Consider the following 26,967-nt stretch of genomic DNA (forward strand, 5'->3'; position numbering starts at 1 on the left):
AGCGCTGCCTCCGGCCCCACCGGCCGGGCTCTAGCGCTGCCTCCGGCCCCACCGGCGGGCTCTAGCGCTGCTTCCGGCCCCACCGGCAGGCTCCAGCGCTGCCGCCGGCCCCACCGGCGGGCTCTGGCGCTGCCGCCGGCCTCACCGGCGGGCTCCAGCGCCGCGCCAGGCTCAGCACCAGACCAGCTGCTTGGCGCGGGCTGAGGGGTCCGGCAGGGTGCGGCGGTAGAACTAGTTGATGGTTTAGAGAGGTCGGAGTTTGGGGTTAATGCTAGGGATCAGCGATGATGGTGACATGGGACTGGGCTGGCGACGGTGACTGGGACTGGGCTGGTGACGGTGACTGGGACTGGCCTGGTGACGGTGACTGGGACTGGGCGGTTGGTGACGGTGACTGGGACTGGGCTGGTGACGGTGACTGGGACTGGGCGGCTGGTGACGGTGACTGGGACTGGGCTGGTGGCGGTGACTGGGACTGGGTTGCGACGCTGCTTTAGTTGCAGAGACGCGCTGGTCGCGCCAGAAACAGAGGGCGTTTTGTCACGAGGCCGCGAGCAGCGTGCGCCTTTCATCCGAGATACGGCACGGCAGTCCGATGTACACCTGCTGTGGCTGTGCAGGCCGTGCACGCAGGCGAGCAGCGCCGCTCCTTTGGTCGCACTCGGCAGGGCCGCCCGCGTGGAGGCATTGCACGCTCGCAACAACGCGATAAAGGGTGTGCCAAGATGATAGTGTCCGCTCTCGATTTAGGGATACATAAACAAGTGTGACGCATGTCACGGGTTGCCACAATGCCACATTCGTCTGGAATTCTCTTAGTGCACCTTCCATTAAAGCATTCACGATATAATGGAGCAAGCCGACGTATGTAGTTAAGTTTCCAATGGTTGTCAACCCAAGCCAGATAAAACAGTCCATGATGGCACTACCTGAATACAGCCTAGGGGAGCGGGCGAGAAAAAGCTGTTCGTTTAGCATGTGCTCAAAAGTTTGTTTTTGGAAGACTAACCGGTAGCTTCCGATGGGGATGTCGTTTGTTGAGGTTGATCCTATGAATATGGTATTGTGCTGTCTTGAGACCCAGAAAGTGCAAACTGGAACAAAGCTACCCCAGGCATTTTTCATTTTGTTCAGGAAGTTCTTAAGCCGCGCTACGAGACCATGCGCAGCACTGCCTGATGTACCTATTTATAGACTTACGATGGTGTTTTCCGTCGCGTGCACGGCAACCAATCGCAGCCTGTCTCACGTGCGTGCTCCCTGTGTTGCAGGTACGTATTGGGCAGCTGGACGGCGATGCGGCGGGCACCTCCCACGCGCGCCGCCGCCCGCCGCCGAGGCCGGAAGCGGGCCGCGTTGGGGCCTGGTCAGGCAACGATTCGCGGCCCGTCGGCCCGACACGTGACACGCTCGGGCCGGCGGCTGCACGCGCGGCGGCGAGCCGTGCGGTGCAGGGCCAGCCGCGCCGCTGGATCCCCCGCCAGCAGCAGTCGGGCGGAGCGGGGAGCCAGGCACAGCAGCGCTGATTGGCCATACGTGCTCGGTGGCCGGCTGGGCGGAATTGGCTGGGTGCGGGGGTGGTTTGATGTCGTGCAGTTTGGCCAGTGGGTGGAGCACGCCGCCAATGTGGCGCAGGTATGCCGAATACCAATAATGGTTGCCGCCAAACGCGAACGCTGGCCGCCGGCAATCGACTGCTTTCGTCAGTTCTCCGACGTGTCATTAACGCGATTGGACACGCTGGGTAGCCGTAAATCAATCTTGCGTGCACTGTTTTCTTCACGTCTCCGAGAAAGCGGGGTGGGAGTTCCCGATCTAGTCTTGGCCGCCGGCGACCAGCTGAGAGCTGAGCACCCTCGGCAGGACCGGGTAGTTCTCCTTTCCAACATCACACAGCGTACGAGAGCCATTGTTTCCTTCGACTTGAATGGTTGACAATGACATCCAAAGGTTTGGGGAAAGGCAAATTGGATCACGATTCACCCCACTCAACTGTGGGACAACGGTTAAGTTGAAGCTAAGAGCATCGTTCTGAAGAGACCAGATTTTGTCGGGAATCCGGTTTTTCTAAATAATAGAAGATGCATGCTGAAAAACTAAAGGAACATAACCAGCGACGGGGGTTGCGCAAAGGAACATAACCAGCGACGGAGGTGGCGCTAACTAAAGGAACATAACCAGCGACGGAGGTTGCGCAAAGGAGCTTTACCACTCGCATACCAGTTTCAGGGATACAACACCTTTCTTTAGTCGTGCGTCACATAAAGTCGGCATTCTTTTTCACTTCCACATAGCACGGTTTTACGGAAGGCATTTTTTGTTGCGCTCTGCCGCATATTCCACGGCCCCATTTGCATCCGAGAATGATACGCAGGCATCGCTAGTGCCGAGGTACAGCTCGAAGCTACTGCACTGACCCTGCCCGCTGGGCGGGCTGGCTGTGTGTTTTCTGCCCTGTAAAGTGTAGACGGCGTGACAGAAAGCTGGTTTGGACGCGTGGCTCGCTGGCGTCTCGGTTCACGCTGTGCTTCACATGTGGACCGCCGGCTCATCACGGGCTTTTCACCGATAACTGGGGAGCCACGCCAAGCTGTCGGGTGCGCCACAAAGGCCAGGCGTCCAGACAACGGATCCCCGCACGCAGACGGCACGACAAACGGAGACGGCGCGCCATACGCAATCGCGGACACAGCGGACAGGGCAGAGACGCACGTCCGGACGAGGGCCAGACACACCTGCAGACATTGGAGCAGACAGCTATGGCAGACATAGCATCACGAGATCGCATCCACCGACAACACACTACAGATGGGGGCGCACAGAAGTACAACTCGTCATACACAGACTTTGGTTCAGCACTTAGCGACAAAGATGTCGACATCTCCGCCGCGGTTGCCATTGACGCCTGCTGTCGTATGGCACAGCTGCAATGTCAATGGACGGCCGGATAAGATCCGAATCCGTCTCGGACACAGGAGACAGGAAGTCGTCAGGCAAAACGTGTCGGTGGCGGCTTTACCAGCTGCCAACTAATTACATCCTGCGTGACTCCCCGCCGGACCACTCCCCCCTCCCCAGCCGGCGGCGGGTGGCGTCCGCCCGCGCTGTGCAGCTGCCCTCAGCGGGCCGCGTCAGGCAGGCACCCGCTGTACCGGAGTATACCAACCGGACACCCGCTGTACCAGAGTACGCCGACCGGCACTCGCTGTACCGGAGTATATCGACCGGGCACCCGCTATACCGAAGTATACCAACCGGACATCCGCCGTACCGGAGTATACCGACCGGACACCCGTGTCAACGGGTATGTCAGCCCCGCGGTATCGGGCCGTGTCTATTGGGCACGCGCGACATGGGAACGGGCCGGCCGGGGGGGGCTGTGCCGGGTGTCTTGACCGGGCAGCGATGGTGCCCGGGTAGGTGAGCCCCTGACCTGTGGTAATGAGGCGTGTTAGCTGGGCACCTGCGGTGCCGGGGATCCGCGGCACCGGCATATGTCGGTGGTACAGGGGATCCGCGGTACCGGCGTATGTCGATGGTACAGGGGATCCGCGGTACCGGCGTAAGTCGGTGGAACAGGGGATCCGCGGTCACGCTGGTCATGCGGAAGTCAGTGGCTGGTGAGCCAGTGACCGGCGGTTCTGGCTCTGGCGGCTGGTGAGCCAGTGACCGGCGGTCCTGGCTCTGGCGCCTGGCTCCGCTTCACGCCGTCAGTATGCGCCCACAGCTGGTCTTGATGGCCGAGGAGTGAGCTGCCTCGGCTGCGCATACTCACCACGGGTCCATTGTTGACGGTGGCAGGTGCTTCGGTCACCGGAGCTGGCTGTTGACAGTCAACTGTCAGCGGAGACCGGACGTTGGCCAAGGACGTCCCAAGCAGCTTAAGATCCTGGTGCCGGTGGAAGGCAGCTGGTTCACTGGCGCTGCTTGGAAGGGGACGGGTGCACCAACAAGAGCAATGCTGCGGTGGCAGCCCTGTGGCGGTATGTTAGTGTGCAGCTGGTAGCGGCTGCATTTACCCAGTCAGGATAAGCTTCGTCAAGCGATGCAAACCTGGACGCGGTTCTCTGGGGCACTGGACCAACACGGCTCAGGCCCGGTTTACTAGAACCGCGGCACCAACCCAGCCCCGGGTCACTGAGCCCACGACAGGTGCGGCTCCGTGGTCTCCTGGCCCACGGTGTCAACCCGACCCTGGCTCACTGGACCATTGGTGGCGGCTCAGATACCGCTGCAGGGTTAGGGAGGGCACGGCACGGACGCGGCGTCACATTTTATCTTGCTAACTGCCAGCCCGCGGCCCGTCCCGCCCCGGCCAGCTTGAGACACAGCCCGTCAAAGTCCGACAACCTGATTTGGCAACAGCCTGCGTGTAATCTTCTACTTATGTTAATCGCTTCCATTGAAATGCTTGCAGTTGCCTAAATCCATTATGTATTGCATGCATCTGAAGGCTAGGTTTTTTATTTTATGCAGCTTATAACGCTTACGCAAACAGAATTCCTACCAGTGTTATCTAGTGCGCACGTAGCAGTCAGTGTCAGGGAAACGTTAAAACCCTAAAATATCACAACAACCGCATTACATTCTTCGCTTTGACACCTGCCCGGAATATACCCGAAGTTTGAGATGTTTAAATCAAATACAATAAGATTAAACATAGCTCGAACATTTATTGTTTAGGCACCCATGTCCATTCGTTTCTTCTCCTTTGCCATGACTGCATGACATCTACCATATTGGGTTATTTGCTTTAGTGATGCGCCACCCGTAAGCGAGGCCACATGCAAACTGTCGCGGAAGACTAGGTTCTCCCTAGGTACGAAGGGTTTAGTGGTTATTTGAGTCGCCGTTAACGTGTTTGGATGGGTTGGGCTAGATATGGTGTGGGCCGATATAAGCGTTAAGAGTCGCATTCGGAGTTGAAAGAGTTCCAGAGGCATGAAATGTGTCACAGACCCACCTGTCGTTACGGGTTTTAGCTGGGACCATTAAATGCGATTGTGGAGGACGTTTTTTGTTCATGCCTCTTTGATCTGATATTTTCGTATAGTTTGAATCGCACCCAAAAACGCATCCGGTTAATAGTTGAAAATCGGTAACCCGTAAAAGCCCGACAGGCGTGACCCACAACCCGACAAAAGGCCAGAAGATCAAGATCGGATTAGATGTATCGGCTCGACGCGTGCAAAGCTGCTTCTCTGACACTCCCCGAATCGGGGTCAGCTGGCCCACAATACCGCCCCGCCCCCGCTTCCCTGGGTCACCGGGCACGCAGCGCGGGTCCACCCCCCAATCCCCCGGGTCCACCACAACCAAATAAGCCTGCCGCTGTCAGTGACCAATCTCGCGGGACACGCGTATTGCTGAGCGCGTAGCTCGGATGATTTCGCGTGCTAGTCATGGGGTAATGGTGACCCCCTGCGGTGTTGGTTGCGTAGCAAGCTGATGCATCATAGTTTTGTACGAGCTCCCTTGGCCAGCAGGTAACATGCCACGCGTGCGTGGTCATGGCGTGCACTTCACCCCGCTGCCCCTCCTCTGTGGCCTGGCAGGCCAGAACAGTACCAGGCAACATGCCGCGCGTGCGTGGTCATGGCGTGCACTTCACCCCGCTGCCCCGCCCCTCTGGCCTGGCAGGCCAGAACAGTACCAGGCAACATGCCGCGCGTGCGTGGTCATGGCGTGCACTTCACCCCGCTGCCCCTCCCCTCTGGCCTGGCAGGCCAGAACAGTACCGGCTTCAGCCAACGGGCTAACCCGCCGCTGGCTTTCTGACTGGCGAATGAGTTGTCGATATGCTTAGCAGCCTGTCGGAGGACGCACTCGGAATTTTCGAGTAAGTCAGCTGAAGTGTGTTCGCCGCATCTACTCAAAGCATCGTAAGATTCAGGGAACGGGTTGACATTCTGGCGACATATGCAGGTGTCCCCACTATGGTGCTGCCGGCAGCTACCGACGCGCAGTTAACCCAGCTCAAATGCAGTTCTGGTTCAGCGTTTCCATCGTCCGGATCAAATGCGAACAAGTGAAAGACAAGACAGTGGTAGTAGCTTTATTTCTCGTAGGAAAAAAAACAGGAGAACGGATGTATGGATGCGTTGATATAGATGTGAATAAGTGATTGCAAGTTTCTTTCCGCAGCGAAAAAGCAAGCTTTGCCATTTGCCTTGCTTCGTTATTCCAAACGTTGCCATTTGTTTGAGGCTGTTCCCTACGCAAGCGTCTCGTTGTCCGTTTCGGGTGTCCAGCTGGTAGTCAGAAAAGGCTGAGTTCCGCGGGGCACTCTCGGCAGCACTAGGTCGGTTCGAGCGGCCGCCGCCGGGACCCGTGCCCCGCTAACGCCTCTGCCGGCCGCGTCGGCAGGGGGCCGTGCCGCCTGCGTGCCTGCCGGTAGTTTGCCACCCGTTTTCATTTCATCGAATGCTCCAGATGTTCCTGTGATCCAGTAGCGTTTCCAGTCGGCCAGGCGTAATGGTGAACTCGCGCCAGTCACCTCGATAAATCTGTCTGTCGCTGCCAGTGTCGGTCCGGCCCGGCCGAGCTGGGAACGGTGCAGCTGCATCCAAACTGCCTTCGGCTGGTTGCTACAACAAACCTTTCCGATATCGACGACACGCCGGTTGCTAGGGACGCCATGTTCCAGCTGCGGTCGATGCTCAGGTGGTCGGCAGTCACGTGCATTTTGCAGATCGAAACCTGGAATTCCGAGGCGGGTCACTGATGGTTGAAAGTTGCGCTGATAATGACAGGGCGTCACTTGACAAAGTATGCAAGACCTTTCAAGGGCCCCGATGTGAAATGAAAATAATTGTCCGGAGAGAGGTTGGCGGGACAATTTAATTGACAGCAGAAATTTCTAGTGCGCTTTTCTATTTCAAATGTGGAATTGACCGAGATGCAACAAGGCTTGCAATAGCATTAAACTACAGACCTGTGTTAACCAGAAGCATAGGCTCTTGAGAGCAGACCATACCGCGACACCGTTTCACCATGAGTTCCTACCACAGAAGAGCGCCTTCATTCATGTTTGCACGTGGTCGGTCGAAGTCGGTTTTGGCCATAACAATGGCGGCTGTAGCACACGCTGGGTTGGCGCACGGCCATGTGCGCCACGTCCGCCTCACTCCCTGTTCGGGGTCAAAGCAGGCAATTTGCCGGGGCGATGACGCTCGGAGACCCCGCGGCGCGCGCGCGCGCGCGCGCGGTAGCTCGCCACCCGCTCGCTAGGCGCATCCGTTCTCATTTGTCAGGGCTTTGGACAAATGTCGAGTGTGTTCAGCGGCAGAGGCGGCTTTAGCGTTCAGCCACGGTGCTCTGAGCTGCACATCAGCACAACGACACGAAGTTGCTCCGAAAATGAAGCAACGCGGCTGAAAAATGTTAATATTCTGCGCGGTCAATCGTTTTGTTCTGAAAGGCTGCTAGACCCGTTTCAAATGAGTTATGAGCACATGCGAGTAAATTTCCAGGCGTTCATGCAACCCACATGACGTCATATATGGAGGCTTCGCCAGCCGCATTCATTGCGCTTACGACGCCTGTCAGCAGCTTCCATTGGCAGGCGGGGAAGACTAACGTGTGTGTCGAGTGACGCAAGCGTGACACAGATGCACGTTTGCAGTGTACCACCTGGTAGTTGACGCACAATACTGCGGTAGGCGCTGACGTTGTCACGAGGCGCGTGAACATGTCGCGACAGTTTGCGACCCGCTGCTGTTCCGAATGATGATGTCAGTGTAGGGAGCGTGATGGAGCCAGGCGGGTTTAATCGAAACCGGCGTAAGTTCTATGCATAATATCTGCCGCAGTCTGGATATTGGAAACGAAAGCTTTGTGACGTGTTCTATCGTCCTTACAAGTAGTGCCAAGTTTTTATGGCACCCAGTTCTGCCGCCGTTGGCTTTCTTACCGGCGTATTACCCGCAAAAGGTATAAATGAAGGAATCAAAAGACTTGCAAGTACATGGCTTATTTATTTTCCTTTTGCCGACTTGCGTGGGTAAATAATAGCGTCGTAGTACCTGTCCATGGACAGTTATGCTGGTCTCAGTTGCTTCGCTCGCAAGCAGAATTGTTTCATCATCTGTCTCTTCCAGCATGTCACATAAGCGGTAGATTGGAGTTGCTGTAAAATCTTAATAATAGAACAGACTGTTGCGTAGCCTACACCAGCCTGTTCTACCAGTTTTTGACTGTGATTAGCCCAAATCCTGTCACAAGTTCTCCCACGTTAAGACTCTGCAAGTATACAGACCCGGTAAACAAGCCGAAAGTTTTACACACAAACGGCAAGTGAGGTTAGCTGGCCGTCTCTAGCTCAGCCCTCTTTACATACATGAGTGGGATATGCCACGCTAGCCAGAAAAATGACTCGCATTTAACTCGGCGCTTGGCGTGGTGAAGAAACGCGACCGGAGCGGCTTATCACAAACTGATTGCCTACGGCCGGCATGACTTTGGCAAGGCTGCGTCGCTCACGCCTGCCTGGCTGAGCCGGGGAGCGCAATCCCGGCGCAGCGCCGCATCATTCACACATGACTCACTGCTGCGGCTGATCGTGGGGGCACGTGCGCCAGCCGCGGCCGTGCCGGCACGTGTCCAGTCTCGCCACGTGACGTGGTCACGTGCCTGCGCCTGGTGGCCGTCTGACTCGTCTGTGAGTGACCGAGTGTGAACAGGCTGCCGCTCTGTCCTGCCTGGCGTCAAAAACTGCCGTAATCCCCAAGGGGGCAGGAGGTGATGGGGCCGTGCACATCCCTCACCCCGCCTGATTCCTCGTAATCAAAGCTGGGCCAGCACTCCTCCAGGTAAGCTGATGATGTATACCATCAGCCCTAGTTCTGATAGCATATCCCCAGGTCAGCTGAGTTTGCCCTGAAATCACGATGTCAGTTTTGGAGCATGTAGCCTATGCGATTAGGAAGTTTGTCGACAGTCTTGAAGCCACGCTGATTTCCTCGTTCGGCGACAGTCGGGAGGGTGCTTGGTTCTGGCAGCGTCTGGCAATTGCCACTGTCTGAGGGAACATAGTTTCAGAAACGTTCACGTTACCCAGCTCCGAAAGAGAAGCACATGTGCACACCCTGACGCCACAGAATAAGACACGGTAATCAAGGCCAAAAACGATAAAATTGTCGAGTCGTTGAATGCTGGCGTTCGTGAGTGCAGTTAACGATTTCCAAATTTGACGACCGTCAATTGGCTTTCAGTCAATGTTGTGGAGGATACAATAACACAGTCAAACAACGACGTAGAGGAGCATGTTTACTAGATGAAACACATTGTGTTATCTATAGTGGTCTTTTCCACTTAAAAGTATACCAATAATCATAAGCGAGCGTATTTCATCATATCTGATGCTTTCTTCATTGTCTTCAAGCGCGGAGCATTCCCCAAGTGTCAGCAAGAGTCCGTTGTGACTGGAGCCGGCGTCGCGGTGTCAGCTGTCGTTGGGCCCGACATCACCAGTTCAGCTGATATTGGACCAGCGAGAGGCCCTTCGAGGCTAATGGGGAACATTCCAATAGTTCCAAGCGTAGTGCTGTCGCACTAGCCGTTTTCTGTGTGGTTTTCTGTGTGCGGTGTCCCACTTTCCAGGCGCGCGATTTTCGTCTCACTGAGTGCTGGTCAGGCCTCGGCTTGATTTGCAGTGCTAAACCCACATCCTCCCGGAAATTATGCAACATAGTTATAAACCGTGTTGGATATTTCCATAATGACTTTCAGTTATTGCTCCATATCGAACTTAAGCCTCCTTGTGACCTCCTAAGATTAAGCCTCATATCAGCACAGTAACTCACGTCGAGTAACATAACGCTGCTGCAGCATCCAGAGTCTACGAGTCCAGAGCCCGGAGGCTCCAGAGTCCTGTCAGAGTCCGCCAGGTCTATGATCCAGGTCGAGATTCGACGGGATCTAGTCTGTTAGTCTGTAGCCAGTTGGCATTTGTCACAGCTTATCGATGAAACGTGTTGTCAGTGAGGTGAGCGACCCCCAAGCGCAGAGTTTCAAGTGAGGTGCGGACGTGGGAGTATGCTTTTTGTGGGCTGCGTCGACTTCAGCGCCGTTCTCAACACCACTTACGCATGTGACTACAGCTCTGGATGACGTAGAACAGATACGCAGCACCAAGATGTCTAGCGTCCGAGCATTCTCCACAAATCAGCGTCTGTTCGCCGACGCTCTCGTTGAACGTCAAGATTTTAGAGCAGCTGCTGCTCCGTCACTATTCGCACTGGCACGATATGGTGCCCGAATGCTGATCTTGGACATCGGGAATAGGTACTGCGATACCGAATGCCACCATCGTCGAAACAGGATTCGGCTTGGGAATAATCCAAGTTATCGGTGATATGCTGTTGTCGCGATCACGCATACCCTTGAGCTGCGGTTACGCACAAAGCCAATTTGAAAGGCGTTTATGTAATTGTTTTTGAAGTAATGGCGTTCAGTGCCAGTTTACTTGACTGTTCTTGACTTGACTGGCGACAGTTTTTGACTTGTTCTTGACGACAGGACTTGACTCTTGTCCAGTTTACTTGACTTGAGATAGACGTCATTCTGGGGTAATTAGCAAGTGCTTCCTTACTGTGCCATATCAGCCCTCCTACATCAACACCTCCTATTGTCCTGGTTCACCCTATTCGCCGAGTAGTCGCACCCGTTTGCACAGACGCTGGCTGACCTAGAACCCTGTCTCCAGGTGCGCACGCTGTTCGTGTCTGGCCTGCCGATGGATGCCAAGCCTCGAGAGCTTTACCTGCTGTTCCGGGAGTACGAGGTAAGGTCGAACTGACTCAGTCTCCCCGCGCTTACTGTGGGTTTGCACCTGCTGTTCCGGGAGTACGAGGTAGGTCGGACTGACCCAGAAGTCCCACCCCCCCCCCCCGCCTTACTGTGGGTTTGCACCTGCTGTTCCGAGAGTACGAGTTAAGGTCGACTGACCCAGAGTCTCCCCCCCCCCCCGCTTATGCGGGTTTGCACCATGCTGTTCCGAGAGTACGAGGGTTAAGGTCAGACTGACTCAGAGTCTCCCCCCCCCGCTTACTGCGTTTGCACCTTGCTGTTGCCGAGAGTACGAGGGGTACAGGTAGGTCAGACTGACTCAGAGGTCTGCCCCCCCCCCGCTTTGCTGTGGGTTTGCACCTGCTGTTCCGGGAGTGACGAAGCAAGGTCGGACTGCTACTCAGAGTCTCCCCCCCCCCGGCTTAACTGCGGGTTTTGCACCTGCTGTTCCGGGAGTACGACGGTAAGGTCAGACTGACTCAGAGTCTCCCCCCCCCCCCCGCTTACTGAGGGTTTGCACCTGCTGTTCCGGGAGTACGACCAAGCAAGGTCGGACTGACTCAGAGTCTCCCCCCCCCGCTTACTGCGGGTTTGCACCTGCTGTTCCGGGAGTACGAGGTAAGGTCAGACTGTCTTAGAGTCTCCCCCCCCCCCCCGCTTACTGCGGGTTTGCACCTGCTGTTCCGGGAGTACGAGGTAAGGTCAGACTGACTTAGAGTCTCCCCCCCCCCCCGCTTACTGCGGGTTTGGACCTGGTGTTCCGGGGGTACGAAGCAAGGTCGGACTGACTCAGAGTCTCCCTGCGCTTACCGTGGGCTTGCACCGTGTGGCCACCGTCGGTTTTCCTAGAATGATGTGCCTCTATTGTGTCCGAATGCCCGGTATCCAAGCAGACACTGCGCGCTCCGCGTTACATAATGTACCTGTTGATGGCACTTTTTGCTCAGGATAGGAGCGTGAGTCAGCGGAAGCCTTCGTTGCCTTGACGCCGGCATGTTGCAATGCGCCGGAACATTGAAGTGTGAGGGTGGCATGTCAATTGGCTGTTGGCTGGTAAGACCCAGCACTGTTGTTCGCTCACCATGCAAGCCGTAGCTCCAAACTTAGACTCACATTTCCGCAAGAAGGCCTGTGTGATGACCATGCTTGAATGCACTACATTCACAAATATTGTGTCGGGCTGTAATTTCAGGGTCATGAGGGCATGAGTGTGCTAGCTGTAATTCTAACACTCACTGTCGTGGTCTACTGCTGCAGGGGTATGAGGGCTCGCTGCTGAAAATCACCAGCAAGAACGGGAAGACGTCATCACCGGTGGGGTTCGTCACTTTTAACACACGCAACGAGGCAGAAGCAGCCAAAAACCGAGCTCAGGTGAGCAGGGGACGTGCTCCCGAGCAACGGTGGACTCGACAGAGTAATCTGTCGGGTCCGACGCTGCGAGAGGAACTCTTAATCACAAACAGACACCAGGAACTCTGCAATCACACCAGATTTGTAAATGACTGGAAGCTTGAAGCGCATCCTGTTCCAATTACAAATACAAATAGTGTATTCATCGTTCATTCGGCAAGTGACGTATAAAGTGCACTATTTTCATTACCTTGCACCGCCAACTGCTGATGAGGTGCGCCTCAAGACCGTCTTGCTTTGTGGTAGGTTCCGCTGGTCCGCATACATTGCGCACCCTGCGTAAAAACTGACTTTGGGTTCATCGCAGGTCAGGTCAAAATTATGTCACGAATCAATGGAAGTGAGCGACATTCCTTTTCTGTTGTCGTCCTTGTTCATGCGCCCTTGAGCTTTGCGACTGAGCTAGAGGCCACGCGGAAGGATAGAACTGCGACGCTGGCCAGAAAGGAATCACAACTCAACTAAATGGAACAGCCACTCGGGATCCGCTCAGAAAAGAGGCCCGCGGCGAAGAGCCTGGCTTCGAAATGCGGTTCTGACCACGCAGCCTGCCAGGTCATACATGGCGCGCAGCTGCGGCGGCGGCACGCGTCGTGCACAGACACAGCGACACCCCAACTGCAACAGCGCATACATGCTCACGGGACGTTGGAGGTGAATCTTTTCAAAGGAGTGATCCTCTTCGTCGACACGATATGTATTCAGCTCTGATAATCCTTTATCTTAGTTCTGCTTTTGTCTTTTCTTATTCGTGGCAATATGTACTTCAGGCGTATGAAGGTCGGTATCGTTTACTTTAGATGTGAGACGTCAGACGATCTTGTCAGGGATGGTCCGCCTTCACAGTTCCACGGATCTTTCCACGCTCACCGGAGGCGGGGCCGGCTGTCTCTCACCGACTCACCTTTCACCGTGTGTGCAGTGTGACCAGCCTGCGACCCTCACGGATATCTCAGGCGTAGGAGCCGACCCTCACGGATAGCTCAGGCGTAGGAGCCAGCCCTCACGGATAGCTCAGGAGTAGGAGCCGATCCTCACGGATAGCTCAGGCGTAGGAGCCGACCCTCACGGATAACTCAGGCGTAGGAGCCGACCCTCACGGATAGCTCAGGCGTAGGAGCCGACCCTCATTGATAGCTCAGGTGTAGAAGCCGACCCTCACGGATAGCTCAGGCGTAGGAGCCGACCCTCACGGACAGCTCAGGCGTAGGAGCCGATCCTCACGGATAGATCAGGTGTAGGAGCCGACCCCCATGGATAGCTCAGGCGTAGGAGCCGGCCCTCACGGATAGCTCAGGCGTAGGAGCCGACGTTCACGGATAGCTCAGGCGTGGGAGCCGAACCTCACGGATAGCTCAGGCGTGGGAGCCACCACCGCCGATGCACGCTGCTGATCAATCCGGCCCTATATGCCCGCTGAGTGGAGCGGTAACTTGTCCATCGCCAAGCCTCTGTTCGACCAAGTGCACTCTGTAGTCAGCCTTCAGCAGCCTGTTAGAATACCGAGATTAATGTGGACCGTACCGCGGCGGGGTGGCCGCCGTGAGCGTCCGCCGCCAACGGGCCGCAGTTGTGTTAGTAGCCGCTGCGGCCGACAGGCGGCGCGCTCAGGTCCGACCCGGCCCGGTCCACGAGCCCCGGGTCACGGTGGACCGTTCTGTGTCCGACAGGGGGCACGCTTCGACCCCGATCTGCCCCAGACCATTCGTCTGGAGTTTGCCAAGAGCAACACCAAAGTTAGCAAGCCCAAGCAGCAGGTGTCGACCGTGGCTCCCCACCCTGCACTGATGCACCCAGCCTTCTCTCACGGACGTAAGTAAGCCTCTCACCGAGCTCACCGTCCCCTCTCACCAAGCACTGTCGGCGGCACTGATGAGGCGGAGCGTGTGGAGCCGCCGCCGGCCCTGCGCTGCGCAGCCTGCGGTGGGTCTAGCGTCCGCGGCCGCTCCTGGCCACCAGAAGCTCCAGAGGCCACCAGAGGCCTGCGGTGGGTCTAGCGTCCGCGGCCGCTCCTGGCCACCAGAAGCTCCAGAGGCCACCAGAGGCCTGCGGTGGGTCCAGCGTCCGCGGCCGCCCCTGGCCACCAGAAGCTCCAGAGGCCACCAGAGGCTCGCCGGACTAACACGGCCGACGTCGATGTTCTGTTCGTTGATGAAGCAAGGCCTGCCCAGACGTGTGGTGCATGTGCTCTCACTGCGCCCACTGCAATCGTCTCTCGTCCAGTCTATCTTTTATGATTTTGTCCAGCTTTCATCCCATATTTTCATTCAGCTTTCATTTAATCTTTATGTGCCTTTTGCGCATGTCATCCGTGCTCTCACCGTCGTGATGTTTTGTATGCTCGTGTTTTTTTGGTAAATATGCGTTCCATGTCCAGTCTTGTGTCTTGTGACCTGTCTTGTGTTTGCATGCGCGGTGATGTACACAATCCAATTGTTGTTTGTTGTTGTTATGTTAAGCTGTACGTTTTGTTAAGTGAATAACCGTCATCGTTTGCTTCCAGCATACTTAAGTATTAACAGCCTCAAACGTCAAGAAATTATGTAACTCAGATACAGGCGTCCGGAAGTACGTTAATTTTTTGGATGGGGGGGGGACTGTGGGGCGTAAAGCCACGTTTTCACCGTTAAGGCCTCAACTCATTTTCATCCTTAATACCCACCTGCCTTAGAGATTGGGCATAACCGGAGACGCTCTCCGTGTGGCTTGCTGCTCCTGCCAGCTCTCCAGTTCTGCTCACCGCTATGCACTTTTGACTACTGCCGTCATTTGCTATGTCATCCATGGTTCGTTGGTCTAAATGATGGTCCATACTAGCCTCATACCATCATATCAAGCATATGGGCGCTTTGACGTCAATGAAAAATGTTATATACAGGCATCTCCTGCTAAAATAAGTCTGCGAAATCTTTTGATGATAGGGGTATGGTAAGTCATTTTCTTGTGGTTATAGATAGTAAATAATAGCAAGGATGTAAAAGTATCAGGTGCAATAAAATGTGTATATATATATATATATGTATATTAGATGTCTATACGTATATACAATCTAATATACATATATATATATATATATACATATATTAGATGGCTGTACATGTATATGCAATCTTAAGCACGTCATTGATGCGTCGAGTGATGCGAACGTGACGCACGGGAAATATAATAAACTCAAGTTAGTGGCAGTCGAGAGATGGCGCAGTTGACCTTTTCCGAAGGGGGCGTAAGAGATCAAACAGTCTCTCTAAGAGATCAAACAGCACACAGCGAGACGCTGCGTGCACGCCTCGCATTAGTCGCACCAACTCCACAAAATCGCCCACCAAAAGCCGTCTAATGCGGTGCCACGGGCGGCAAATCGTGCATCACCTCATCGGGGGACGGATCGGCCGCTGACAAAACCACCGGCGCTCAGCCGCATCAGCTCAAAGGTGATCATTCAGGGAATGAACGCTACACCACTAGCGGCACCGAGCTAAGACCCAGCGAGACCCACAACCCACCCCATCGGCTCGTCTGGCTCTGTCAACATGAAGCGATGCGCCAAAGGCGAGTGGAGCCAGTCTACGACAGTATCTCAAAAATAGCCGTTATCGGCCACGAATCACTGCTTAATAAGGTGTAAAATACTGAATTTAATGAGCTTTGCCACGTACCCGGTTTCTTTTCGGTATGGCTACCTGTTTCTAGATGCACCCGTAGTATTATGTCAGTTCCATTTGTTTGTGAGCAGTGCCTACCTTTCATTGCAATGCACAACCCTGTGGTGATCAGCGAGTCGCCTGACGCAAGCCTGGTGCACTGGTCGGCTATATCCTCAGTAAGGATGCCGATCATGTGCCTGTCCGGTGGACGCACGGACACATCCGTGATGTAGGAACCAGACATATCCCCAGTGGGAGGGCCCCAATGAATAGGCGGAGCATAGCCATGGAAGAGACCGGAAATACACCTGAAAAAGGTCAGACAAATCCTTAGGAGGTCGGACCGCCGGGTCGGACAACTCCGGCATAGGCCGGACTAACCCCGGCAGAGACTGGACATAGCCGCGGCAGAGGCTGGACGTAACCCCGGCAGAGGCTGGACATAGCCCCGGCAGAGACTGGACATAGCCGCGGCAGGGGCTGGACATAGCCGCGGCAGAGACTGGACATAGCCGCGGCAGAGACTGGACATAGCCGCGGCAGAGGCTGGACATGGTCCGCCATCGAGCGGTGGCCGGCAGTCGATCGATACCGTCCTCGAGCCCTTTATGAATGCCGATGTGAGATCACGTGCCTACCGGCCATCGTAAAGTGCCGCGCCGACGGAAACTCATCAGCATTGGCCGACCAATTGGCCGGCCGGCCAGTTGTCAAACTCGGCCGGCGCCCGCGCTGCCGGGAATTTCACCGCCCGCACTCTGCCATTAGCCGCGGAACGCGCCGAGCCGCCGTCCGGCAGCCGCCGTGCGCGTGAGCGATCGCGGACGACTACAGCGGCGGCGCTGGGCTGACGCTGGACCGAGTTCTGATGCAGGCACAGTTGACTGCCATGCGACGGGTGGTGGATAGGCTTTCAGTCCTTTCACAGCCATTTCTAACGATAACCACCCTTCAGTGGCGTGGTGAGACAAGACGACGTTTGTTCAGTCAGGTGGTAAAAGCGAACTTACAGCCGCATGGAATCAGGTTGGTGTACTGCGTGGCTGGTGGCAGTTATTTAAAACAGTTGAGTGACGGCAATTGCTGACAACAAACAGTTAACTAACGTCGGACGAACGGCCAGGTAACGGCGGACAAATGGCGGGCTTGTAAAAGACGGGCGGCGGGCCGAGTGGACATACAGTGAACCGCCCGTGGACACACAGTGGACTGACGGTGGACAAGCAATGGCCCGCCAATGGACAGGCAACGGACTGACGGTGGACAAGCCATGGCCCGCCAGTGAATACGCAGTGGATTGACGGTAAACACACAGTGTCCTGAGGATGGACAGACTGCGCGCTTGCGATGGCCGCTGCCGTCGCCGCCGCCACGCCGCTGCTCGGTCCATCATGGCCGTCGGTTCCGTATCGACGTCCGTCCCAGCTTCGTGAATCATGGAGCGCCGGCAACGGCCGTCCGCACCGTCCGAACTAAGCACGCTCAATAATTCAGCGCGGCCCGGTCGATGATCGCACGGCGCTTGTATGTAGCCGGTGATGAATTGCACGAAATTGTCGAGCGGGCCGGGCCCGGCGGCCGTGGCGAGCACGCCCCTGTCGCCACGCTGCCGTCGCGCCCCGGCCGGTGCACTGGCGTTCGAGTGCGAGCTGTCCTCATGGTGGCCTGGGTAGAGACTTCTTCTGCCATGTGATTAAAGAGCGGATAGCGTTGGGGGCGGGTACCCGATGCCCCCCCCCCCCCCCGAGCGTTAGCTTCAGCTTGTGGCGCCGACGTCAGTGGGGCGGCGGCGCCGACGTCGGTTTCTGGCGCAGACGTCAGTGGATCGTCGGCGCCAACGTCAGTTTTTGGCGCTGACGTCAGTGGATCGTCGGTGCCGACGTCAGTGGGTCGTTGGCGCCGACGTCAGTTTCTGGCGCAGACGTCAGTGGGTCGTCGGTGCCGACGTCAGTGGGTCGTCGGCGCCGGCGTCAGCTTCTGGCGTTGACGTCATTGGGTCGCTGGACTTCTGGGAAGCAATGACGACGGCGCCGCGTGATAGCGTCCCATCAGCAAAGCACTGCCTTTGGGTGCTTTATTGCCGTCAGACCCAAGTGTGCACTGGGCCGCGAACGTTTTGGGTTCCTCGGAGTAAACTATACTTTGTGGGCTTCACCCGACCTATGACGTCAATTCGATCGATTATGGGTCACGTGCCGTTCATAGTTTACTGTATGGTCTACGGTGTAATCTGGAGATCCCAGTGTCTTAGCCGCTTTGAAAAGTAGCGTGCGCTTCCGAATGCAGACTACGGCGCATTCCGACACACCAGCTACAGGACCAAGGTTGTCGGGCCCTGGCAGTTTTGATGGTCTGTCACGCTCTAAATCGCCCTCGATGACCAGAATTATTTTATTTAAACCGCAATGTCCGCTAAGCATCGTGAGCTATCAACACATGGTTCGCTATAAAACTGAAATACCTTTCAGCTTCTGAGCATTACCAGGCTGTGCGTTTCTCTATCCCAGTACATGGCGAGGCCGCACAACATTTAGACATGCCATTGTTGTGGTCTTTCCGTTGGCCTCGCGTGACTGTGCTGGTGCGGACGTCTGGCTGTTTGCCGCATATGTCTCTGGCAATGTGGACTTGTCATTGCGCCGTGCGTGGCTGGGGTGCCATGGACGTGTTACTATGCTACGCGTGGCTGTTGTATTGCGGAAGTGTTGCCGTGCCGTGTATGTTTGCGGGGAAGCGGAGCCCTTCCTGCGCCTCACATGGCTGCGGTCTGGCCCAGCTGGGCCGCGGCACGGGGGCTGCCGCGTGCGTCACCTCTCGTCCCCTACCGGCAGACGTGGGTAACTTCTACGGACCGGGTGCCGACATGTGGCACCACCATCCGGCGACGGCGCTGGCCTACGGGCCCGACTCGCTGCACCACCCGCACCTGCTGCACCCGGCGCTGCACGCGGCCCAGGTCCCGGTGCGTGGCTATCTGTGACTAGAGAGGCGACTCGTCTCCGGCTCCGGCGCCTGCGCGGCCCATGTTAGTCCCGCGGAGCGCCGCGATGGCGAACCAGCCGCCCGCTGCGGCCGCCGCCGCACCCAGCTGCACCGACTGCCGCTGCCGCGCGCTCACCGACTCACCGGCTCACCGCCGCGGAGAGCGGCACGCGCACCGCTAACTCACCGGCCTGCGGCGGGTCAGGTCACCTCTGACCAACAGACCTGCGGTAGATCCATTCGTCACAAAGTCATTGATCTGCGGTAGGCTAGCTTGCTTCCAACTCACTAACTCACGGCAGACTAACGCATCGTTAACTCGCCGGCCCACGGTGGGTTAACGAGTCACCAATCACCGCTTACTCACCCACCCATGGTAGAGAACTGCCAATACTGACACCGCAGCCCGCATCTGCGCATCTTGTTCCACCTCAGCTTTGCAGTCAATGCCTGGTCGTGCTTCCACTGAAACTCTGAAAGAAAGCCCGGCTGGCGGGCACATCCGCACCTGCAGCTCTGGAGAAGGCCACATTTTTTATCGATGCTCTATGATTTGAGATCATGTTGTTGGATACTTAACATTTCCTCGAAAGATTACAAAGCAAAACGTTCTTAGGCATGTTAGAATGTTTCGACTGCCTGGGCAGCAATACTTAGGAAACATATGTGTTCAACACAGCGTTTTTTAACTTTGCACTTTGTTCTGTTAAGTTAGACTGGTGGTTTGCAATAAGAACCATTGCACTGACGAAAATTAGCAAACGTGCCATGGATTAAAAACGATTTGGAACATTTCTCAAAGGCAAGCGAATGGTGCGGCGTTCCAGCTGCAAATTAAGAGCCTGTGCTTCGATCCAGTACAGTCCGCAACGCATGGTACTTCATTTCGTATTCCGGTTCCCCGCGGACACACTCCTCCCGCTCCCCTGCCAACATGGGGACGGGTCACGCTGCCGGCTCGACCGTGACGTCATCACCGAACGGGCCGACCGGTGGGGGAGTGGGGCGAGGCGCACGCTCACACACCCACACGAGCGCACCCTCACAATACACCGCTGGTGGCCATACTTGAACGCACGCCTGTGACGCGCCTTCGTCACTTGACGCTCGCGGGGCTCGAATGGCCAGGACAGCAAACAGTGTGGCAAATGCCAGTCGTGGTAATTCTTTTCTGCGCACAGAAAAGTTTCCGAGAAGCCCGATGGTAACACAAACTTTGAAATTATACCAGCCGTCAACGGCCCCATGATTAGAACTGGAGCTCTGGGTATTGATCGCAGCACTCGTTTCGCGGCAACCCCAGTTGAAGCTGTTTTGACTGCGCGGCGCGCGTGACCACTGTTTGCGGCTGGTATGGTCACGCGGGTCGATGGTGGGCGGCACTGAGCGGCCGGACTGGTGGCCGCACAGGCGCCGAAACGCAGACGCCTCGCGGTCGCCCCGCGCTCACATTCAGCCATTGCACGCGCTTGTCCACGTCTTCGCCCAAGCATTCCCCGTCGACTTCACTGGCAATGCGGAAATGCTGCTTCCTTGAGATGGAAATGCGAGGGGCTTGTGTAGGTTCTGCCTGTTGCTGGACCGCTCAGAGAAGTGTCTTATCGAACTTGTGCGGACGCCACGCGCCCCGCTGGTCGTGAAGCCGCACTCGGCCCTGTCTGCGCCGGCCGAGCGCAACTAACGAGGGTCCAACGACACTGGACAGGAGTCCAGTGTCGGGGCGAGGGGTTGAGGGTCCGGTCCTGTCCAGCGTCGGGGCGAGGGGCTGAGGGTCCGGTCCTGTCCAGGGTCGGGGCGAGGGACTGAGGGTCCGGTCCTGTACAGTGTCGGGGCGAGGGGCTGAGGGTCCGGTCCTGTACAGTGTCGGGGCGAGGGGCTGAGGGTCCGGTCCTGTCCAGTGTCGGGGGGAGGGGCTGAGGGTCCGGTCCTGTCCAGTGTCGGGGGGAGGGGCTGAGGGTCCGGTCCTGTCCAGTGTCGGGGCGAGGGGCTGAGGGTCCGGTCCTGTCCAGTGTCTGGACGAGGGGCTGAGGGTCCGGTCCTATCCCGTGTCGGGGCGAGGAGCTGAGGGTCCGGTCCTGTCCAGTGTCTGGACGAGGAGCTCCACTCGGCCGGCCACTGGCCCGACCAGCCGGCCAGCGGCATTCAGCGCATAATGAGCCGCTGATGAAAGCAGCCCTAGCACGCCACTGCGCGGCCATCAGGCCCGGCCGCTCCCCTCATTCGGCAAACGAGCCCAGCCCCGTGGCCGTACAGTGCTCCCCTGGGTCCGGGCTGGGCCTCGGACGCCCAGAGGACCAATGCGCTCGTCCACCGGGCGGCCGCACGTGACGCCACGGACAGGCGCTAGTGTCAACATGGGTTTCCGAAAATACTATGTGGGTCGTGGTGTCACTATGGGTTTCCAAAGATACTATGTGGGTCGTGGTGTCACTACGGGTTTCCAAAGATACTATGTAGGTCGCGGTGTCACTATGGGTTTTCAAAGATGCTACGTGAGTCGTGGTGTCACTATGGGTTTCCAGAGATACTATGTGGGTCGTGATGTCACTATGGGTCTCCAACGAAGTAGGTGGACGGTAGTGTTGCGATGGGCTTCCAGATTAAGTTTCAACCGATTCTTTTTGAACTTTGAGCTCCCCGTTGCGAAGGTTTACTCCGCCAGCAAGAGTGGCCTTTTATTCAATTTTATTCAAGATCGACAGAAGATTACTGGCTATGTGCGAAGCAATTGAAGCGAAGCATGCTTGGCATTATCGCATCATTTATGCGGTACAACTGCTAGGCGTTTCTGTACAGAGAGGAATTTGCATACAAATTAACGCTTAAATTAAGTCCGTTTCACAGCAGCAACCACTTCCCGACCAAACTGCAAAAACATATGTGGGTCAACACGAACAGGCCCGCATTTCACAATGCAGTCCGAATGTAGAGGCCGGTAAATCCAAAGAGAAGGAACTTTCTTGGCCCCTGCCCAAGAAACCCGTATGATCCTGTATATCAGTTCGTGCTGCGTTATAAATAGCAACATACGGAGAAACGTGTAGCTGCACGGCTCTTGCCACCGCGGTTGGGCTCACTGTCACGGCGTCCGGCCCCGTAGCCAGTTTGTATTGCGTCCACAACAGAGTACAGTGCCGTTGTCGCCGGGTCCCCGCCGTCGGCGGTCGCTCGACCGAGCCGCGGCGGTGTGTCCCGCCCTGCGCGCAGCTCTCCGGCCCTGCCCTGCCGCCGCTGGAGCCGACGGCGCCCCGCTGCGGCCGGCCGCGTCTGACGGCGCGCGACGCTGTCTGTCCGGCAGGCCCACCTGCAGCTGTCTAATCTGAACACGGTCGGCACGCTGCCGCTGATGTCTCACGGCGGCCTCGGCTCGCCCACCTCCGTGGCCGGCAACACGCCCTGCTCCACGCTGTTTGTGGCCAACCTTGGTCAGAACGTCACCGAACAGGAGCTGAAGGAGATCTTCGGCAGGTGAGGTGCCCGCCCCGCCTCGCTCCCGCCCAGCCCCAGCCCGCGCGTCTCGGTGTAGGTGGCCTAGATAGATCCTTACCGCGTTGCCATTGCACAGCAGTCGAGGGCCACGGACTAACTAGATGTTCCTTCTGTCACTGTCGCCGTCACCGCCATGTCGGGTCACCGGGCGCGTTGTCGGCCGGGCGTGGCGGACGCGTGCTGACGACTTCACACGGTAGCATCACAACACCTCTGTCGGCCGAGCATGAAGTACTAACTGGCGCTGGTTTCACCAGGTGGCTGTCACCGCGCACCCGTCTAACGCACCCGTCTTCTCTCCCGCCTCACAGCCTGCCCGGGTTCACTAGGCTGCGCATGCTCACCAAAGGCGGATCGCCGGTCTCTTTCGTGGAGTATCAGGACACGAATCACGCCGCCGTTGCCATGGCAATGCTCCAGGGGTTCGTTCTCAGTCCGGACCGGGGTGGCATTAGGATTGAGTACGCCAAAACAAAGATGGCCGACAGCGGTAAGCGAGATTCGAGCCGCGCGGGCACGATTCGGACGGCTGGGTCTGTTGAGCGTCGGCTTATGTCGCTTACGCCTTCGTGACGCTGCTTCCGTGACTCAGTCATCAAAGATTGTGCTGCGGCCGTTGCTCGACAAGCTCCGTCTCCGAATCGGTCCCATGCTGCGCCATACCTTGGTGCTTTCGCACCCGCAATTGCTAATGTTTGGTGCAGGATGCACCATCTCCGTTATATGCTTGTGATCGATGCGGCGATAAATCTAGCAAGGGCGGTTACGAAATGAAAAGTCGACTGTTGGTGTGAGTGTGACCACGCGCATGGTTTAGAATGTTTGTGAACGATACTGACCTTAATGATGCGATGGATCTTACGCTTGCTTCTGCTTCACAACATTCTACGCGTCAGTATAACATCCATCTTGCCACTTTGTGGTTATTGGAATGCCTACCGATATTACTAATGTCATACACAGAGTACTTTCCTTGAAAAGCAAGCTTGACGACGTGTTGTCACGGCTAGCCAGCATGGTTTTGTTTTCCACCAGAAGCGAAGCTTGAGCCGTTGTGCCGCACCGAAAGTCGACTCTCCCTTCACGGCCTCCGGTCCCTCATGCCCTGCACTGCTGCGTCTGCGCTGGTGGGCTCTGTATGCCGTCTGGCAGGTCGCGTGCGACGCCTGTTGCACTCCGGCGTCTCCAGAGCCTTGACATGCACCTCACGCTCTGCCCCCAGGGATCCAAGACTAAGGATGGATAACATAATGTCGCACTGAGCCCGAGCGGCGTGCGACTAGGCGTTGGCCGCGGCGAGCAGAGCAGCGGGGAGCGAGCTGGGGCGCGGCGACCTCGCAAAGCGCCCGCCGGGGCCGACCGGCCGCCCGTCCGTCCCCAGCCCCGTCTTTCACCGGGAGAGGCCGCGGGCCGCCGCCACGGCAGCTGAACCGTCCGCAACAAACCCACACTCATATCAACAGCCTTCAAACAGTGGCGAGGTCCGCCGGCGACAATGGTGGCCCAGACGGCAGTGGCGCAACGCAGCCGCGCCGCTCGATGTATGTGTGGGGGAAATATTTAGCATGTTGTCCCCCATCTTTAGCGTCATTTTCATTGGCCCTGCGTTTCGTGGTCGCCATTGCTCTTTGCCGCGGGAGTTGGCATCTTGCGCGTGCCCCGAACCGGCCGATTCCGTTGACATTCCAGCTGGCGGAGGTGGAGTTGCCAGTCACTCGGTTCACTGCTGAGACGTCGGCTCCGTGACAGTGGCGCAGCCGGACGGTGAAGAATGCAACCTGTGAATCTCCGAATAATCTGTAGGTGTCGCTAGTTCCTCGCTGTACTCTCAGTACGTTTGCTGTTCGGTGTTAGACCCTCGAGCTTGGAGCGTGTCAGACTTGTTGCGCAGTGAATGGGAGGTCGGCTGACTCTCTTCCATAAGCTCAGAAACCCAGGAAGCCTACAAGGGTGAGTTGATGACGTCACGTCGTGAAGAGCCCCGCCTCTGTCCACGCCCGTAAGCAATACGCCCCGGCAATAGCTGTCTTACCTGAGAGGCTATCGGGAAAAGCATTTGTCGACCGCCGCGAGACATCAACTGGGGCTCCACGCGTTAAGGCCTACATGGCCACTCAACAGTGCGGAGTCTGCGCGGAAAGGCTCACACGAATAAGCTCATATTAACGGTCACATGGATAGGTTCACCTGGGAAGGTTCACATTGAAAGGCTCACTCGGGAAGGGTCGCGTGGGGAACGCTGTTGGGGCGGGTGACGCAGGTCGTCCGCGGATCCGCGCCGCCGGGGTCGCCCGTGCTAGCAGAGTTTGCTGTGAGATGCGACCTGCTCGCCTTCTTATTCCGTCCACTTTGTCCGGCTGCAGCTCAAGTCTGCGCCGGTGGCGCCGCGTGGCGGGGCGCGGCGAACCGCTCGGCCGGCCGCGCTGTGATAGCCGCCTGGCGCCGCCCGGCGCCGCGGCCGCCCCAGCACGGTCCGCCCAGCGCACAGCCCATCGACGTCGATTGCCTTACAACTTTATATCATGGTCTGGTCGAGAGCGCCTATGGATGTTGATGTTGTTTGTAATTTGCTAGCTATATCCGATGTAGGCTTTGCTGAGCGCGAGCGACGCGGGGTCGCGGCTGTCGCGAGGCGATGACAACAGGACATATCAGAGGTTTCCATCCATGGGTGAGCACGGACGTGTGCAATGTCATGTCTCCCGCCGCGTTGTCGAATAGCTTCCCCGCGAAATGTGGCTGCTGTCGTAGCCCGGAAGCCACCCCAGAAAAGCGCCGCGGAAACGATGCGCGGTGCGTTGTCATTATATTCCGGAAAAGAGACGCCTGGGGCTAGTTTAAAACGTGTAGCAACGTTGAAAAAGGCCTTTGGACGAGCAAATTGGTGCATATCAGCTATTCTGTCCTGTCACCTTTGACAAACTCGTGTGTAGGCGTATATCGTAGTTAGTGCGTTGAAAGCTATATAAACAGTGGCCAGGTGTAATGTTATGGACGACATTGAGCTATTCAAGACCTCCGTCCCTCTGTGGTGGCTATGTAGTACTGTAATACTGGCGGGTATCGGAATGTTCCTGGCCTTTTTCAACCGCAATCATTTCTTGACATGCGTGGGTGCTGTGTGGCACACGCTGATTCTATGCGATGTCCTTGCCTGTTACGGCAAGGGAGCATTTTCCCCATCTCTGGACGTCCTTAGCTTCGGTGTTTTTTTTCTGTTTAGTTTCTTAAGACTGCGTCTATGTTTCTTGACTAGCTCGGTCTTCCGCCATCCTCGTAGAGCCAGTATGTCACAGCCAGCACAGAGGGCGCTCCACATTTGAGTGATGGTGTCAGCGCCGTCCGATCGGCGGGCCTTGTACATATGTAGGACATTTAGGGTAATGTAAGGTTTCATTGTTCGGAGCGAGACAATGGCGGTCTCGGAAGCTACGTCCCAAAGAGTTTATGTTAATAGTCATTTGACGTCAGGTTCATAGGCGGCGCCACAGGCAGCCTTGGGCGCATTTAGGTTCACTTGTTGATTACACACTGAAATGACAGCCCTTTAGGCTTTATTCGTATTATTTATTTTCGTAGACAGTGCGGACGATGATATTATAAGTGGTTGCGCTGCGCGGTCAGGCAGTGTCGGCCCGGCATTGGGCGGGTTCGGTCATCACCGGGTGATCCCAGGCGTCCCGTCACAACAGCTGGTTGGCCTGGCTGCTACCTGTCGGCTGAGCTCTACTACCCGAGCAGCCCCTCCCCCGGTCAGATGAGGCGCCCAGCTACGGTCGGGCCCCAACGGAGCCGCGGGGCGCTCGGGGTCACTGACCTGCACTCAGGCGGACCACGCGAAGTTACCGACGAGTCTCCTGGCCAGGTCGGCGCACCGTGCGGATCAGCAGCCGTGTGCACGGTGTCGACAGAGGCGCTCCGCTCGTGCGGCCGATCGGCGGTACCCCTCTGTCGCGGTCCCTGCGTCCGGGCCCGGGCGCTGGCCCCGGCCACTCGGGTCCCGCCGTCATCAGCACTCGGCGCCGGTGCCCTGTCTGCTGTGTTGTGATCGCGTCAGTGACCGCCGTTCCCCGTCGCACGGCAAGCGAGGGCGGCAGCGTCCCTGACGTCAGGGACGCGGCGATCTGTTCATCGTAGGCTCCTTTGTAACAGGCTTCTCCCTACTGTGTCTGGGTTAAATTATTTGACCATGTTCTAGCGCGTTAGCCTAGTCACTGTGAGTCTGCTTGTGTATAGTAGGCTGTTTCTGCTGCTAGTTTTGTCACGGGGTCCAAGACGCGCGAACGACGCCTGAATAAATCGCCAAAAAAAACATGTGGGCGTTTGCAATAAACATCGGGGTCTGCAAGATGGGAGGACGAGTCCAGATGGCAATGACCTGGTTCGAGTAGGGTTCTTAGCGTCATCGCAAGTTTCTTATAATATAAATACGTGCTGTATTAACAAAGATAAATATAACCAAAAGATTGAAAATGGCTGGCTAGTGTAATGACGCCGGCCTGACGTAAAGAAACAGATATAAATGGTTTACAACCAACAAACATGAAGCAACTTTGCGTACGCACTTCTACGAACAATATGCAAGCCCGCGAATGTGAATGAGGACGAGTGAACGAACTTGAGAACTGAACTTAAACCCGCGCAGCAAACG

General features: G+C 56.7%; 1 protein-coding gene across 2 annotated transcripts in view; it reads left to right on the forward strand.

Annotated features, from left to right (window-relative positions):
* Positions 1–26,400, forward strand: part of LOC119106917 (protein couch potato) — a 42,486-nt gene extending 16,086 nt beyond the window's left edge. Inside the window, exons 2-8 of one of the 2 annotated variants that reach the window (XM_037230268.1) lie at positions 10,706–10,783; positions 12,046–12,162; positions 13,872–14,013; positions 18,677–18,807; positions 22,126–22,295; positions 22,628–22,806; positions 23,539–26,400. In XM_037230268.1, the coding sequence (XP_037086163.1) occupies positions 10,706–10,783; positions 12,046–12,162; positions 13,872–14,013; positions 18,677–18,807; positions 22,126–22,295; positions 22,628–22,806; positions 23,539–23,552 (831 nt within the window). In that variant the 3' untranslated portion in view covers positions 23,553–26,400. The remainder of the gene's footprint in view (positions 1–10,705; positions 10,784–12,045; positions 12,163–13,871; positions 14,014–18,676; positions 18,808–22,125; positions 22,296–22,627; positions 22,807–23,538) is intronic. The other variant, XM_037230269.1, reaches the window with a different exon arrangement.
* The last annotated feature ends 567 nt before the right edge of the window (positions 26,401–26,967 follow it).

Source organism: Pollicipes pollicipes, unplaced genomic scaffold (assembly GCF_011947565.3).
Source record: "Pollicipes pollicipes isolate AB1234 unplaced genomic scaffold, Ppol_2.1 Scaffold_6464;HRSCAF=7665_pilon_pilon_pilon, whole genome shotgun sequence".
NCBI lineage: Eukaryota > Metazoa > Arthropoda > Thecostraca > Pollicipedomorpha > Pollicipedidae > Pollicipes > Pollicipes pollicipes.